This window comes from Labrus bergylta, chromosome 21, assembly GCF_963930695.1.
Source record: "Labrus bergylta chromosome 21, fLabBer1.1, whole genome shotgun sequence".
Taxonomy (NCBI): Eukaryota; Metazoa; Chordata; class Actinopteri; order Labriformes; family Labridae; genus Labrus; species Labrus bergylta.
The window spans coordinates 15,357,016-15,374,321 of record NC_089215.1 but is presented as its reverse complement, the minus strand read 5'-3'; the positions used below and the strand labels follow the sequence as shown (position 1 = coordinate 15,374,321).

Genomic DNA, 17,306 nt, shown 5'->3' with positions numbered 1-17,306 from the left:
AACTCTCCCTCCATCACCAACATCACATCCTGAGGATCCAAACTGAGCGACTCCTCTGACAAAAAACTGAATAAAGTGCTTTTTAAATCACCAAACATTTTCTCTACATTTACATCTACCTTTGCTAACATCTCTAAAACCTGATTCATCGCCTCACACCTCTTCTCGATCTCTTCTACTACTTGCTTTATCGGTCCTTTATCGTCAACCTGCATCTCTCTCTTCTCCACGCGCTCGCTAACCGTTTCTTCGACTCTACCTGTCTTCATTTCTAACTTCTCTCGCAGCATTCTTATTTCGTTTTCTGCTTCTCTAAGCTTTTCTTCACTGACTCTTTCTGTTTCCTGATTCAGGGCGATCAGTTCTCTGTTTCGGGCTTCCAGTTCCAAACACCTCTGCTCTGTGGGCTGAAGGTTCGCCTCCGTCTCGGGTGACTGTGCGTGCGAGGTGTCGAGTTGCTCGTTCTCTGCTCGTACCTCCTCATCCTCGTAATCAGCCTGGAAGCCGAGACCTTTCAGCGTAGCCTCTTTCAGCTGCAGCTTCTTCTCAGTGTCCTTTAAGGTGTTTCCGAGCTCCTCCAACGTAACCAGAGCTTCATGAAGCCTGAGAGATTTCTCATTCAGCTCCCTCTCGTAGTACTCCCGGTCGATGGCGCTCGCCTGGTTCTCAGCCAGTTCAGCCTTCAGTATTTTCAGCTCCTCGAGGACCTGGTGATGCTGTTTGCCACCCTGCTGGCTGATCAGCTCTGCCTTCAGTCTGTCTATTTCTCTATCGGCCTCAGTCAGCTGGTTCATTATCTCCTGACAGCGTTGTTTCAACGCTCCGTTTTCACTCGTTAGAAGTTCGACCCTCTGAGAGAGCACGCCGACGTTCATCTCGTTGGCCTCAGATCGGTGTTCGATCCCGGAGAGCGGGCCATACGGGCTTTTCAGGCTTTCGAAGCGTTGCTTCTGAACCTTTCCCACTAAACCCTCCATGGTTAGAAGACGGGCTTCGTACTCTCGGATGCTCTCTCCTGCTCTGGCTAAACTCTTCTTTAAAGTTTCATTTTCTAACTCCTGTTGGTACTTCCAGGTCTCCAGGAGCGTCTGAAGCTGACGTTTCTCTGCCGACTCTTTATTACGACTGTGTGACTTCAACACATTCAGCAGCTCCCTAATGCTCACAGGCCTATCAGTTATCAAGTCCTCCAGTTCTTGGATTGACTCCATGCTGTCTGTTAGCAAGAAGCTAATAGTTTTTTGGACCGGTTCAGGGGGAGGGCTTTCCATAGTGATTGTTTGTTGGGGTTCAGATAAGTAAGGGTCCTTGATGGGGAGGTGAGAAAGCGAGAGGCCAAGCTGTGCCTGCATATTGCGTTTTTTCAGCTCTTGCAGCTTCAGGAGCTCTTTGGTCTCCTGGTACTTCTTTGTTAAGCTCTGAGCTTGAGGACTAACCAGTTCAAGCCTCTTCATCTGGGGCGTCACTTCAGCCTCCAGACCCAAAGGGGGCTCCAGCTTGGAAAAGGGGGACCAAACATTTGGTTAACACACAGCAGGGGACACACAAAGCTTCTAATCATTGTCAGCGTTAACTACCAATCACATCCCTTTAATTAATACTAAAAAGTGACATAAATTAGCGTTCCCCAACACGATTATCCCATATTAAACAAACACATAAATCAACATGATTCAAAGCAAACTCAAAGAAAGATTTAATGGTGTGAGCTCAAAGCAAAGGAAAGAGTTGAATGGCCAGAGTTAGTCAATCACAACGGAGCATGCTCATTAAGGGTTAAAAGTTACTTCATGTGGTCAGTGATGCAATATTAGTGTCAGCTGATTTCATATTAGTGTCAGGATGGGAGGCACAGCAGCTCCTACAAACACATTTCTGAGGTCCAAGCTCCAGTCTTACACCAGAGCGTCGTCCGTCCGAGGGGAAAACATCAAAGAATCCAAAGTTCAAATGTTTTTTAGAACTCTTGCATCATCAGCGACTCGTTGGAGATGTGTTCAGCCTCCAAAACAAAAAGCAGCACGAGAAACAGAGCGGCTTAAACTGAGTAACAGAAACCATCGACAGAATCATTCACACGTCCACAAACAGGATTCATCCAGCATCACTCACACAGAACGAGATAACGCATGGATGGTCGTTCAGCGGTTAATAGAAGATGAGGATCTGACGTCCATGCAGATAATTAGAAACAAGCTGAGAGGTTATTCTCCAGACATGAAGAGAAGCTGTGTGTCTGAACACAAGGATTACATCGCTCTAAATATGATGAAAACATCAAAGGGATCGAGGGAGAAAGGTTTAGAAATCTAAATTTTACCCTAAAATCCAGAATATAATCTGTTTTTACCAGGTGGAGTCTGTAATCCTGCTAGCTACCTGAACGCTACTTGAGCTCCCAGCCTGCGGTGAAAGTATCGACCCACATCCCGCGAGTCTCTCCTGTTGTCTCTAACTGAGGAGTCTTTAAATCAAAGCAGCACGCTTTATTCACTGACCAGTAAACCAGCGTTTGATTTAAATGCACCATGACGGAGGAAAGATGGTGCTGCCAGTCTGCTCTGCATCAATGAATGGGGATACATTTTCAATCGCCTCTGGTGGCGTGCTGCGTGTGATGGTGGCGGCTGCACTCGCTGATATGATGCCATTTTATTCTGGTATATTGGACGCACTGGTTTATAGGATGGAGCCAACTTTTGAGATGTAAAAATAGGCATCAAGTGCGTCTTATACACCACATTTGACGGTGTCTGGGACATTTTCACACATCCATAAAAACATTTATTTCAATACTTTTACAAACACGTTGACTTTAATAGTTCTTTTGTTCCTGCAAAATCAGCCCCGCAGATTTTATTTATCTGCAGCCGTTTACATTCAGCCTGTTTGTCATGTGACTTTACAGGCTTCACTTGGGTTTGTTTCTGCACTTTTAAAAAGGGAAAACAGTATGAAAGTTGAAACGTTATCCTGAATGTGATTATCAACTGTGAGAGTCATGCACCGTCATTTAAGATGAACTGAGAGAGTGCAGAATAACATCAGCAGCAACCAGATGCACTACACCATGAATATTAAAATGAGCCATAAAGTCGATTCTTCATTCTAAGTTTAGACTTTTAGAACAGAAATAATCTTTCATTTAGAGTGAAATAATCCTCAGGAAGTCACTTCAGCGAACACAACACGTCTCTAAAGCATGTTTCCTTCACGACCAGCAGAGTTCAGATACAGACCTGAAACACAGACGGTAACTAGAGGAAGCCGATGAAGTCATTAGAGATCAATATTTGTACTGAACATGCAATGTACTCATGCAGAGGATCCAATCTGCAGCTGCTCGCTCTCATGTCAGTTTGTTTATGTCTTCGCTTCGAGTAAAACATGCAAAGAAAGTTACAGCATGGAGGAGAAAACACACGTCAGGATGTCGACAACAGGACACACACACACACACACACACACACACACACACACACACACACACTTGGGTCAGAGCACAGACACACACTCACCGGGGAGATGTAACCCACACGCACGTCCTGTTCTCTCTCCAGAGCCGTCCTTAGCTGCAGCTCCAGGTCCTGCTTGTGCTTGTTGGAGTCGAGCAGCTGGTGGTGACAGCTCTCCAGCTGGACCTTCAGCTCCTCCATCTGCAGCAGAAAAACACACGATTACTACACATCAAACATTTACCTTTAACTATTCAGAAGAGAGCGAGCTGGAAAATGTGAATGGCTGTTTTCATATCTGCACTTCTGAAAATATCCAAAAAAATTCAGGACTGCTCCTAGAGATATTCTCCTGATCTGGTTGTTCACACACGCACCTCACAGCGGGAGACTATCCCTGTCAGACAGGTAGGGGGCCATAGTCCGCTATACGACACTATAATGAGAATATGTGTGTTTCTATCAATGCTACGTGTAGTTGAACAGAATCTCAATCTGAACTAAAGAGTGGAGAAGAACATACTGGAGAACAGGAAACATAATGCAGCAGGTTCATTAGAGCACGGAGATGGTAGAGGTGGCGTGCAGACAGTCTGTGGTCGTGCAGCGATCACAGTGAATAAACGTCACCACCCCCTCCCACTCGCTCCAGGTGAATTCTACTGATTATATCCTGCTGCGTTCTCACATCAGCTCACTCTGACTTTCTGCAGAATAAATACGAGGAGGCTGCAGGAGAAACTCCGGGAGAAGAGAGAAACATTCAGCTGTTTGTGTTCACACATGACACTCCTCCGGTAAATATCAGGACGTTTTTTTCTGCAGGTGTGAACGATCTAAATGAGTCTAAAATAGACACAACTGAAGGAATAATTTTCAAGATATAAAGCATGATTTGAAAGAGAGCATTCAAAAGATTCAAATGTTTACAAATCGACTGAACAGAAACTTCATTCCTCCCTCCTCCTCTCTCATATATTCCTACCCCTTGCTTGTAGCTCTCCAGCAGCTGATCCAGGTCTGCCGTCTCTCTGCTGTGCATCGTGGCGGGCAGAGGGACCCTCCTCTCCTCCCGTAACGGCGTCTTCTCCACCTGCTGCCAGTGTTGTTCGATCACTTCCTCCACCCGCTGCTGCCTCTCTAAAGGATCCACCGCTACCTCTCCGCCCCCGTCTCTGACGGACGAGTTCTCGCTGGACACCGACTCGTACCTCTTCCTCCTCTCTTCCCTCCTGCGGTTCCTCTCCAGCTCTCCCAGCTCCGCCTGCAGGCTCTCCGCCTCCTGAGCTCTCTGCTGGGCCAGAGCCTGAGCGATCGGCCTGAACTCTGCCCAGTCGAACGTCTTCGAGCGGCCCTCTCTCCTGCGCTCTCTCGCCCGGCTCTTTGGCTTCCCCGGGGCGGGCTCCCTCTCCACAGACGAGGCCTCGGAGGAGGGGGAGTCCTGGGTGACGTCGGGCCGAACCAGACCCTCCAGAGGAGAGAACGAGCCGTGGTCCTCTGTGGAGCTGGGCGGAGGAGAAAGATGAATATTTTAGAATGCACCACTAAACACTTTTCTGTACCTACAAGGTGTCAACAGTTTAATGATCTGTGATTCTGCAGATCTCTGTGTTCAGACCTCGCCACATCTGGAGCCGTGGACGGTCTGACGTTCTTCATCACCGCCTGGATCCAGTTCCGGCGTATTCCTGCTGTCATGGCCGACAGAGTGTGCACGTCCTCCTGAGTCTGAACATTGAAAAAACATTTAATAAAAAATATTTCAGATAAAACTTGTGTGATGAATGTGACTATCAGAAGCTGCTTACATGAATCTGGAAGCCGTAGTTACGCTGAGCCTGATACTCAGTGACGCTGTAACAGGTGGACAGATCGATCTCTCCGTCAAGGTCAGAGGCCTGAGGACACAAGGAGCGGAGACAAGGAGAGGAGGCAAGAAGAGGAGACAAGGAGAGGAGATTCAGAGAGGACACAAGAAGAGGAGAAAGAGAGGACACAAGGAGAGGAGACAGAGAGGAGGCAAGAAGAGGAGACAAGGGGAGGAGGCGCAGAGAGGGCACAAGGAAGGAGACAGAGAGGACACAAGGAGAGGCGACAGAGAGGAGATGCAGAGAGGGCACAAGGAAAGGAGACAGAGAGGACACAAGGAGAGGAGACAGAGAGGAGATGCAGAGAGGGCACAAGGACAGGAGACAGAGAGGAGGCAAGGAGAGGAGACACAGAGAGGGCGCAAGGAGAGGAGACAGAGAGGACATGATGATAGGAGACAGAAAGGAGACAGAGAGGAGGCAAGAAGAGGACACAAGGAGAGGAGACAAGGAGAGGGCACAAGGAGAGGAGACAAAGAGGACACAAGGAGAGGAGACAAAGAGGACACAAGGAGAGGAGACAGAGAGGACACGAGGACAGGAGACACAGAGAAGACCAGGAGATGAAACAGGAAGAGGAGATGTGATTAGAAGACAATACAATATGAAACACCATCAGCTGTTCCTCATTAAAAGCAGATCAGTAGATGAAGGGAGTCAAACTGACCTCCTCTGCGATGGAGTCCTTGTAGTATCTGAGGCTGTGATCGGTCAGAACAAACCAGAACTTCTTCCACTACAGCGAAACACACAGAGAGCTTCAGTCAGGAGAGCAGATAAAGAAACTCTTTTTAAACTCATCAATGGTCAGTCAGTGAAAGTGTGGATGATGTAATAAACCCTGAACACACGTCTGTGTCGCGCCACAGCCTGGCGCTCTGTAATATGTACTGAAAGTTTTGTCTGAGGTGTTCCACCCCCCTCGTCTCTTTACTCCATTATAGACAAACATTAAAGAGTGACCACAGCTCTGACAGCTCTGCAGACGCTCAGGTGGACCTATCAGACGCCGACGAAACTGATACTGACATCATTAGTACTGGAGGGAAATAAAGACGTGCTTTTACTTTGAAGTCTTCCTCAAACATCAGCAGAGAGACGTATTCTGTGTTTCACGCCGATCAGGAGGTCATGACGTACCTGTCCCTGCTCGTCCAGCTTCACCATCCAGCCTTTCTTAAAGTTCAGTAAATCCGGCTGGAAAAAAAACAGAAACACGGAGAAGTGATGATGAGGCAAACATCTCAGAGGAAAAAAAAAATCACACAGTAAGAACATGAACATGCACACTGACTGCAGGAGGAGAACGAGCGGGTTGTTCAGAGAGGAGAGAGAACAGATTATTCTACGACTGAAGAGTGAACATCTCAGGTTTGAGCTAAAGACACATTCGGGTTAGACACAAAGGCATCTCTGATGTCATATAGTGATGTTTCTGTGAGACATCACTACCGTCTGCACAACACATTTACCCTTTTAGTTACATCGAACATTCAACCTTAATTTCCCTGCTTCTCTTCCTCTGCCTGCATCGTAATTAATAGTCTCTATAACTCTTTTGTTCCTCTCATTAAGATGAGAGGCAGGGGGCGCTGGAGTCCCATCGATTTCGGTCTCCATGCTGGAAATGCTGACTCAACCTGACGACAGGCTGAGAGCTGGAGCCTAGGCGGGTTTTAAGCCTCCTGACAAACTGTTACACCGCGCCCACCTGTCAATCAGGTCAGCTACACGCCTTATTGTGAATAACTCTTATCCTTCATCAAATCAAAACGGATGAGTCATCAAAACATTCACCCCCCGTACAGTGTGTGTCGATCGAGACATGAGCTAATCAGACCTATTTGTTTTTTTGAACCAGGTTGTAAACATGTTAATCTCTGCTGTAAAAACAGGCTTTTAGAATGGGTGTGTATGTGACTTCCTGTTCTTCCTGCAGCCAGCCTCTAGTGGACACTCGAGGAATGGCAGGATTTTACACTTCAGCATCTGCTCCATTTTCAAGACCGGATGATGCCGCTTTGTCATGATTCCTTTTTAGTTTTTCCTGTGTTAAATTAAGATTTTACGGCAGCTCGGTGCAGAGTGATCATATAAACATCCTTTATGCTTCAGCAAAGTGTAAAACATGTCCTTTGTGTGCCTGAACTGTGTTCCCTCTTTGCATCGTCTCTGATCAAATCTGAGAAGCCTCCTCGGTTTTTAAGACGTTTCACGCTTTAGTCATAAAATAAACGTTACCTTCCATGTTCAGGCTACAAGCTCGACTCATGTCAAGGGCTGCAGTTGATTATCTCCACTTACCTTCACTCAGAACATCAGGAGAGAGACTACAGTATGACGTTGTAAACATCTTTCAAAGATGGAGAGCAGCAGACACACATGCTCGCTCAGGCAGCTGAGGGGAGAAGTTGACCCAACCGGTGGATCACAAATATAAATGTCTGAGATTATCTGGATATGAAACACAGGAAGGATCAACTTCTGCCTGATCTGCTGCCGCTCTGTGGATCCAGCTGAACTCAGTGACCAGTAATAACGTGTGGGAAAAACACACACACACACACACAAATGTGCACCGTGACCTCAGGAAGCAGTGAAAACTCTCAAACACACGCTCACACACACACGCAGTAACAAATATATCAACACACAGACTGGGTGCACAGCAGGTAAAATCTGCACACACACGGAGCAGAATGAGGAGAATAACCTGGAGAGGAGAGGAAGGGCGCTGCACTGCCCCCTGCAGCTCGGAGGTTTACCCTACAACATCCACGCCCTCACACCAACAACAACGTCAAAAGAAAACATCAGGAGAAGGTAAGTATTCAGCTAGAGAAATATTTAGATCATTTCACAAGGACTGACCCTGAAATCCTCCTGATCTGGTTGTTCACACATCCACCTCACAGCGGAAAACCGAGCTCAGCCGTCACCACGTCTTTGTTTGTTCATACTGATTCTGTGATGGCGTAATATTGTTGTCCCACTCTGTGAGGTCACATTGTGTTTCACCGTTTCAGAAGCACGGCACAGCGAGAGCTCCACATACACACAGACAGACATGCACACACACACAGCGCTGTTCTCCCCCGCTGGCTCAACTGATCCCGTCTCTCCTCTGTTACTACCTCTGAAGACGGTACGGGGGGGGGGGGGGGGGTCACTTCGTCCCCCACTATGCCTCCAAGACAGTCAAATTGAAGGAGAAATGTCACAGGGGCGTAAATATAGCGGCGGTCTGAACAGAGCTTATCCCTGTCAAGAGGAAGAACTCAGATGTGGTGGACGGAGCAACAGAGTCCTCTTTACGATGCTATATCAACGCTCCGGGTAACGGATTCAGGAGTTTTTCAGGAGTTTGGTGCAAAGTGTGATCAAGGCTCATGTTCTCTGCTGACCTCTCCTCACACAGCTGGAAACCGGATCCTGAACCTGGCAGATTAACAGAACAGCTGAAGCTTTGTCTCCGACACCAACAGACTGAAACAAAGAGCTTTAAAAAAGTTCAAGGGTCGATTTGTTTCAGAACAATAAGAGCACATTTGAACCTGATCCGTCTCCTGAGCTGAATCAGCTGTTATTTCTAACAATCTCCTTCAGAGCAGCTCATGAGCGGCTCTGTGGGACCAAAACAAGCAGCCTGATGAGAAGATTCAAACCCGGGTGAAGACGAGACAAACCACATACTGACTGACTGTCATATTTACCGTTTAAAGGACCCCATTAAACATCTGTAATCAGGTGTTCATATTTTCATGAGGCTAAAAGAAAAACAGTTTTTCCTGTGCAGCTGAAACATCCTACAAAGTCTCTGCAAAGAAATCAAGCGAGTTTATCCACATCTAATGAAGCGTAACTTTCTCCTCACTCTGAGTTAAGATCTTCGGGACGTCCTGACGCTGCATCAGAAACACTCAAACCAACCTCCATTTAAAAAAACAATCATTTTAACAGTTCTTCTCTTTGTCAGCTTACAGACAGAGCGGACAGATCCAGAATTTAGACGTTTTGTAAATCTGTATCATGATGCAGTTATTTCAGCACCGACGGCGAGGGTCTTTAGTCATCAACACAGACTCACTAAGGTTTTTTTGGTGGCGATTGGTGGATTTCTCTTTAAACAACAACTGATCTGCGGTTGAAGTTGAATGGGTCATGCATCTTAAACATCTTCAGGTGTTTTTGTTTTTATGACACCAGATCAAAGGGTGTGAGCGTCACGGGGTATAACCATCCAAGTGTTCAGGTCGTTCTGATGTGTTCAAGCTCCGTGTCTTCACTCTGCAGGAATGTTTGATTGAGTCACACAGAACGTCTCGGGATGATTCAGGGAGCTCCTGCGCAGAGTTAAAACTCTGAGTAACATTGAGGATGGCGTGTTTATAAAAGAAGAGGAGGAAGATAAGCTAAAGGTCGTTTTCTCTACGATGACGACTTTCTCTGCGTCAAGTCCTCTGACACACACAGACGTTGCTGCAGAAACAAGTCTGACTGAAACTCACCGTCATCACGGACTCCGTGGTCCTCCTGTCCAGGGACTTGGCTCTCCTCAGAGGGGGCAGAGTGGATGGGAAATCCAGACCCTGACCCACATCACTCCTCTGATCCTGAATATAGACACACAGAAACACGGGAGAGGATTTCTTTATTTACAGATCTGTAGAACCAAAGTTACATGAATATAGACATAAAACTTCAGCGGATAGAATCGCTCTGAAGGACAACGTGTGAAAAATTTAAAACATCATCACAGATCATTCATAGAACGATGTTTCACCTGCTCTGTGGAAAGATGTCAGAACAGCCCCTCCCTCCTTTTAAATAAAAACATTATTTCAGGGTGTAAGGCTGTGTGTCCACCTGGTGGTGTTTCAGGGCAGAAAAACGCTCGCTGTGCGCTCAGGAGTTCTTGTAAGAAGCACTAGAGCACTGAGAATAAGAGTGCTGTACGTGCGTCTTGTCTCTATGACATCAGCCTCTTGACAATGGCCGTTGTATGACTATCCTGGAGTGATGTCTGGATGATGAGCGGCTCTGATTGCTGGCTGAAAAGAGCGCCGCCCTTCGAAGTGTTTCAGAGTGGAACTATTTTCATCTAGAAGCGCTGGGAGTGACCGCACAAAAAAGGTGGAGCGCTAGGAGGAATGGCGCTGAGTCTGAGCCTTAAGGTGAATCACAAAGATGAAAAAGTTACGTTTCTGTCTGAGACACTGAGACGCAGCAGAGGAGGAGACGGCGTCTACATGGAACAAATATGTCAGCAACATTACAGGAAGGACACACTTTCACGTTGTTGTGCACTTCAGTCAGTGTGCTGGAGTTTGGTATCTAGGACTTTGGTTTCTGTTGCTGTGGTAACATTTATGGTAATGTAACATTCATTATAAGTTGTTTGAAAGCAACAGTAAGAAAAACAAATGGGTGAGTGAGTGTGTGCGTGTGTCTGTTTGTGTGTGTCTGTTTGTGTGTGTGTGTGTGTGTGTGTGTGTGTGTGTGTGTGTGTGTGTGTGTGTGTGTGTGTGTGTGTGTGTGTGTGTGTGTGTGTGTGTGTGTGTGTGTGTGTGTGTGTGTGTGTGTGTGTGTGTGTGTGTGTGTGTGTGCGTGCGTGTGTGTGTGTGTGCTCCTGAAGCTCAGAGGGTCAGCTGGGAAAAGGAAGTGTAACCATCAGGGGAATCCCACCACAGAAAGGAAACTGGAAATGAACACAGCACACACTGCTGACCTCTGACCTCCAACCAAAACAAAGACAGGACAGAGGGAGGGGGACAGAGGGTGTGGGGACAAGAAGCAGAAAAAACCTGTACTCTTCGAGCTGCAGCTCTGTCTGCCATGACAGGTTTTTAAAAACACTGTTTACGGTTGCAGACCGGGTTGCCATGGTACCCGATTTCTATACATTGATACGATTCTAGTAAAAAAGATATCCGTACCCATTTCCTTACAATGGCAACAAAAAGAGAAGACTCCCTTTACTGGGTAATTCCTTGTTTTCAGTTGTAAAAAAAATGGAAAACATTTCAGTGCTGAAAATGTCTGAAGGCTCATTTCTTCTTCTTTAAGTGTGAATAAAGACACGTACGTTTTACACGATATGACCGTCACTACCCGTATACTCCCAGCGGTGTCAGTGGTTACGCGTTACAAAGATATCCGTTAGAGTGCTCAGATTACTTTTTTTAGGGCGCGGTCACACTGGTCATCTGTACCGTGCCCAAGCACGCTTCAAGCCTAAAGTCCAGTTTGTTTGACCAGTGTGACCGCTCCGTATCGTGCTCAGGCACGGTACACTTCCTTGGCTTTGGCACACTTCGGAGAGGTGTGCTTTGACGCGGTACACTTCATGCACAAGCACAAGCACGCAGGTACACAACGCTGACAGCCTTCATTATGGAGAAATCCAGAGTTTCATGGCTGTATCTGACTAACATGACACAATATAACAAAGTAGCGCTCTCTACCTGTTTGTCAATTTGTAAACTGAGCATGCTTCATAATAACATAAAGCATGCATGTGTTGTATTACGACATTATGTACAAGAGGTAATCGTGCTTAAGCACGAAAAGTCCTGTGTAGTGTGACCGCGGGCCGCGTCGGCCAACATGGGAATAGTGCAGCGGGGGGTCAATCGTGCTTGAGTATGGCACGGCCATGGTATGGTATGGTACAGATGGCCAGTGTGACCGCGCCCTTAGTGACGAGTAACAACCTTTAATGTTTTAAACACAAACAGAGATAAAAAGGTGTGGTATTACCTCTCTGTGGAAGTGGCGGTGCTCGCTGCGGCCCTGTCTGGCTCCGCCCCTCACCGTCTCCTCCACCTCCATCTTCTCCTGATTCTCCAGCTCCAACGCCTCCAACTTCTCAATCACACCGGAGCGACTGAAAACATACAAACACAAACACACACGTGGTTAACTTTTATCGGCTGTTTTATTTAGATTGGATTTAGAACAAGAAACTTCAACCAGTGGAAATAAGTCTCACAGCACCTCAAAACATGTGTGTGAAGAGGAGGAGAATATGTGACATTTAAAGCGACCTTTCAGTCTCTCTGTGCAAAGCTTTTCAGTCTTCCTCAGAGTGCGTGGAAACATTTGTCCTTTGCACCTAAATAAATTGGCCTAAATGATTTGTGTGCTTCAGGACTTTCTTTTGATCCCCTTTGATGATGTCATTGCCTAAGCAATCAGGAATCAACAATCCTAACCAACACAGCGCCTGCAACTCTGCGGCAACACTTCAATCTCAAGATCTATTTTACCCTCAGTCCCTAAGCATGAGACAGAGACTCTACATCTATATGTGATCAAATCAAAATATCAGCTGTATCAAAGGATGCTCGCTGTATGTGGGACAGCCTGTGGGGGAGACGGAGCGTGATGTACGAGTGCATGCATGCTGCGATGCTCTCGACTTCAGCTGCTCAACCAGTTAAATACCTAAAAGCAGCGATCATTAAAACATTACCACATGCAGCAGAATGCTTCATGATGGACGTGAGAACTCCTTTAAAAGGTCTCTATACACACTGAGGTTCTGCCAGCTCTGACACGTTCCCACACAGAAGGAAGACTCCTCATCACACAGAGGAAGAGGGAATATTAGATTACTCCTCAGAATAAATGCTGCCCTTATTTGGGGGTCTTCAGTGGAAGCTGTGGTCCTTAAAAGGGAATAACGGGAGAGGGGAGGAAGGACAGTGTGAGGCCGAACGCCCACTGTAGGATGTATAATACTGACAGACAGGGTCCAGTGAAGTAATATGGATTTCACAGATCTTCATTAGAAACAACGTTTTGTGAATCGCTGATCCAAACTGTCCCTGAGAAACGTAAGACCTAACCCTGATCCAGAGAGAAACAGCAGCAGGGACACTTTGAGTGTATTTGACTTTTAACTCATCCTCACCCTCACAAGTTCTTTATGTTCGTCCTCGATGATGGTCAAATGTTATGCTCAAACTGCAATGCAGTCACCCGCCACTAGTGGTTGCTGTAACCAACGACAGGCTGTATCTACGGTTAGGGCCTGTGTACATGGACAACGCTTTTTGCTCTGGCAGCGCCCATTTTCAATTCAAACTCTCAGCGTGCAGAGCGCAGAAACACCTTCAGAATCAGCCGTGCTCAACAATTTCATGTCTCCCTCACCGACCAATCAAAGTTAAGAATAGCCGGGACTTCTGATATAAGCTTTGTCAACAACAATGGTGGAGGAGATGCTAATCTGACTGCTGCTGATGACAGAAACATTGTCCTCATGATGTGTTTAAAATGGGTACTGCAGTCCACATTCTAAACATTGTAGAGAGCTGTCTCCCCCCGCCCCCTCCTCTCTAGAATCGATGCTCACGCAGGTTGCCATGTGGTAGACACTGAAGCTTCAATGTTTAGCCAGCTCTGCATCGGCCTGTAAACCTTTTTACGTTCTAACCTCTCTCCAATTTTTCAAAAACATCTTCAACATTGATCCTAGTTTGAGCACGTTTCTGCTCGTGGAGCTTATTAGAAACATGCAGAGGCTTTTTAGGTCGGGTACAATCACTTCAATCTGAACCACTTCTCTTGCCCGCTTCCATCACTGCAACACCTGTTGGTTTGACCTGATAACTGCTCTCATATCTGGCAAACCGAGGGGCGTCCAAAACGGCCGTGTGGGGGTGCCTTAAAACCGCCTACCTCCTCCGGTCCAAACAAATCCAGAGCATTCAGAACCAGAATCTAAAGGAGGACATACTGGCAAAGTCAAATCTGTCTTAAATTTCATATTTTTATTGATTAAGGGTTTCTTGATTTTTTTAAAGAGAAAATCATAAGGTTGTTTTGACTTTAATTTAAACCACATTTATTCAGGAGCGATGGTTTAAAAATAAAAGCGTGCGCTGCGATACAGAGACTTCAACGCTGCTGTCCCAGGTTTAACTTTCACTGCATGTCACCGCCATCTCCCTCCTCCCAGTGTTTCCTGACCCTCCAGCTCTCTTATCAATAAAAGCCAATATAAATATCTTGAAGGAGAAAATATTACGTGAAGCAGAGACCTGAGTGTTTACGAGGCAACTTGTGGACACTCCCCCACTTCCTCTCATGCCTGGCGTGGAGGGAGGGGCAGAGTGAGCAGGAAGCTGGCTGTGGGAGGAAAACGATGACCCCCCCCATCCCCCTCCTCATGTGTGTATGAGCTTTGACCCCTTCACTTCCAGCAACAGATCACATAATGGAAAGTTTAAAGGCAGTGAGAGAGAGAGAGAGAGAGAGAGAGAGAGAGAGAGAGAGAGAGAGAGAGAGAGAGAGAGAGAGAGAGAGAGAGAGAGAGAGAGTGAGAGAGAGATAGACAGAAAGCAAGAGAGAGAGAGCGACGGCTGATAAAAAGCAACGGGATCTGACTGGAGGAGGGGATTCTCAGAAGAACACGTCAGAGGATAAATTTATCTTATTTTCACCAAACATAGACTTTCCTCCTCCCTCTTATTAAAACCACAAAGTTGTGGAAATGTGGACATCAGACGCTTTGGAAGTGTGTGCGTCACTGCTCCGAGCGTGTGTGTGTTTATGCCTTTAAAAGGATAAAGCATCTCAGAATAATGTGAACAGATTCTCAGAGATCAGTCTCCATAACCTGCTTCATCAGGTTCAATCAGAGGATGAATTACGTCTTCATCTGTCACTCATGAAGAGCGTGACTCCTCCTCTACACGCTCAGCTGTGTGTCACAAAGCTGCCTAAAGGAACCTGACACACCAAGCAGACGGCAAAGAACTAGTTGTGACTCACGTCGCCTTGATCTTGGTCAAAGTTGCACTTGAACACACCACAAAGACTACAGCCGACGGCCAGCCACCATGTATGATCTGCGCATGCTTGAGAGGCAATAAATCTCCATGCCAGCAGGCGGCGGTAGTCCGTTGTTATGATACAAGAAGATGGGGCGGCGGTGATGGGGCTCCTCCAGCAACATGTCCGATGTGTCCTTGGGCAAGTCACTTAACCCCAAATTGCTCCTGTTGCTGCGGCGGCGTATGAATGTGTATGAATGGGATTAGTTACTTCTGATGGTCTCACTACTCAGCAGCCTCTACCATCAGTGTTTGAATGTGTAGGTTTGACCTGCGGTGTAAAAGCCCTCAAGTAGTCTGAGGACTAGAAAAGAAATATGCAAGCTCAAGTCCATTTACCCTTCATGATTTTTACCCCGCTGTCGGTCACCACTCGTATTATAGGTAGCCTACTAATGGAGAATAATGTCTGATAAAAAGTTGAAAATGGCGCTGGCGTTGTCAGCCCTTGGTCTTTTAGTGGAAAAAGAAAGTAAGAGGCGGAGGAGACACATAAGGAGAAACCACACTAATGGGTGAAAGCATGGATACTACAGAAACCTCTGAATAGCCAATCAGAGAGATTATTCTAACCGACCACTGACACCGGCCAAAAAAAGGCTAACGGGGAAAGGCGGGTAGCAACGGAGCTAGAACTACCGGGCGACAACCGCTCACTGACGGTCCAATTACGACCGACAGCCGATGATCTCCTTGGTGTGTGAGGGCCTTCAGACTCTTTAATGCAGGACTGAATGTTATCAAAGAAAAATTATGATGAGGTTTCTGCAGCTCAGACTTCTCCGAGTCTGTTCTTCATTCTTTGACTAACTTTCTTCACAGTTTACAGAATAAACTGGTTTATTTCACAACCGAGGAAATAGAAAATTGTCGTGTGAAGTTTGTTTTTGCACATGAATACAAAATGAAAATGTTGTGCTTAAAGGTCAACATGCATGCCAACCAGGCGTTTCTTTATCTATGCAACACATGACAGAATAATTATTTTTAACGGTTTGTTGTTTTAATTGACATTCATGAAATGAGGGCTGAGTGATCTGTTGTTTTACCATCACTAGTGCGATGTGTGCACACGCTACAATCACATCACAGGACCTTGAATGTCAGTCAGGTGACCTGCAGCTCACACAGTGAAGTGTTGAGTCACAGGAAGCTCAACACGCTGAGCTTTGGTTTAATCAGAAGTTACGAGCTAAACGAGACTTTGCACATCGTTAGAAACAGTCGATGGTGTTTGAGTAGCAAGACAATAAGCCTGCAGTTTATTTGTCAAGTTTATGAAGTCACTACACCTGTTCTCTCTCCACCCTTTCTCCCCCTCCTCCTCCTCCTGGACCCAGAGTGCGATCAGAGGAGGAGGTTCAGATAATAAAAAGGAGGTCCGGAGAATCTCAAGGCTTGAATTATTTCTCTGTCGTTACAAAAATCTACTTGTGTGAATAAACCCTCAGGGCGGTTAGCTTCTGTTCAACACTGCTGTGAAATAATCGTCTCCACCTGTAATCCGAGCACACCTGTTTATAGGTCAACATGAGAAGTGACTGACCTCCTCTCGGGGCTGAGCACCGCCTCCCTCTCCTGCCTGTCGGGGCTCCTGTATCGGCTCCTTTTCTCCGCCTTCCTGGCCTCGGCCTCCAGCCTCCTGGACCGTGGCGTGTCGTGGTGGCTGTGGGAGTGGCCTCCCCTCTGGTGGGCGGGGTGGCTTTCGGTGCTGGTCACCGTGCTTCCGCTGGCGTCAGAGTCCAGCGAGCTGACCGAGCCACTGATGTGGGAGCCGTTAGAGAGCAGGGAGCTGCCAGAGGGGAAGGGGTCACTGGGGGCCGGAGAGAGGCAGCGGGGGAGGCCCCCCAGGCTGGAGCAGGAGCCCGTCGGGGAGAGCAGGTCGCTAGGGGGCTGAGGGGCGGAGCCATGTAGAGGAAAGCCACTCCGTTCCACCTCGTCCCCGTTCACTGACCCGGCATCAGAACCTGGAGCTGCAGACCCTCCGTCTCCTTAAAAACAGAGGACGACACAGAGTTTATGTTAACTCATTTATAACACTTCTTTACTGACGGCCACTTAACAGCTGATCTCTACAACGCCCCCAACTGTGTTTCACCTTTACATTTACTACATCTGAGACTGAAGGAGATTTTATTTTA

The 17,306-nt window shown here is 46.9% G+C and overlaps 1 protein-coding gene across 2 annotated transcripts in view; it reads right to left on the bottom strand.

Moving 5' to 3' along the window:
• Positions 1–17,306, bottom strand: part of mprip (myosin phosphatase Rho interacting protein) — a 45,324-nt gene that overhangs the window by 11,902 nt on the left and 16,116 nt on the right. Inside the window, exons 7-16 of one of the 2 annotated variants that reach the window (XM_029278584.2) lie at positions 16,712–17,156; positions 12,083–12,209; positions 9,832–9,936; positions 6,464–6,520; positions 5,991–6,059; positions 5,264–5,353; positions 5,074–5,183; positions 4,441–4,960; positions 3,519–3,656; positions 1,437–1,496 (exon numbers count right to left, since the gene is read on the bottom strand). In XM_029278584.2, coding sequence (XP_029134417.2) covers positions 1,437–1,496; positions 3,519–3,656; positions 4,441–4,960; positions 5,074–5,183; positions 5,264–5,353; positions 5,991–6,059; positions 6,464–6,520; positions 9,832–9,936; positions 12,083–12,209; positions 16,712–17,156 — 1,721 coding nt within the window. The remainder of the gene's footprint in view (positions 1–1,436; positions 1,497–3,518; positions 3,657–4,440; positions 4,961–5,073; positions 5,184–5,263; positions 5,354–5,990; positions 6,060–6,463; positions 6,521–9,831; positions 9,937–12,082; positions 12,210–16,711; positions 17,157–17,306) is intronic. The other variant, XM_020638297.3, reaches the window with a different exon arrangement.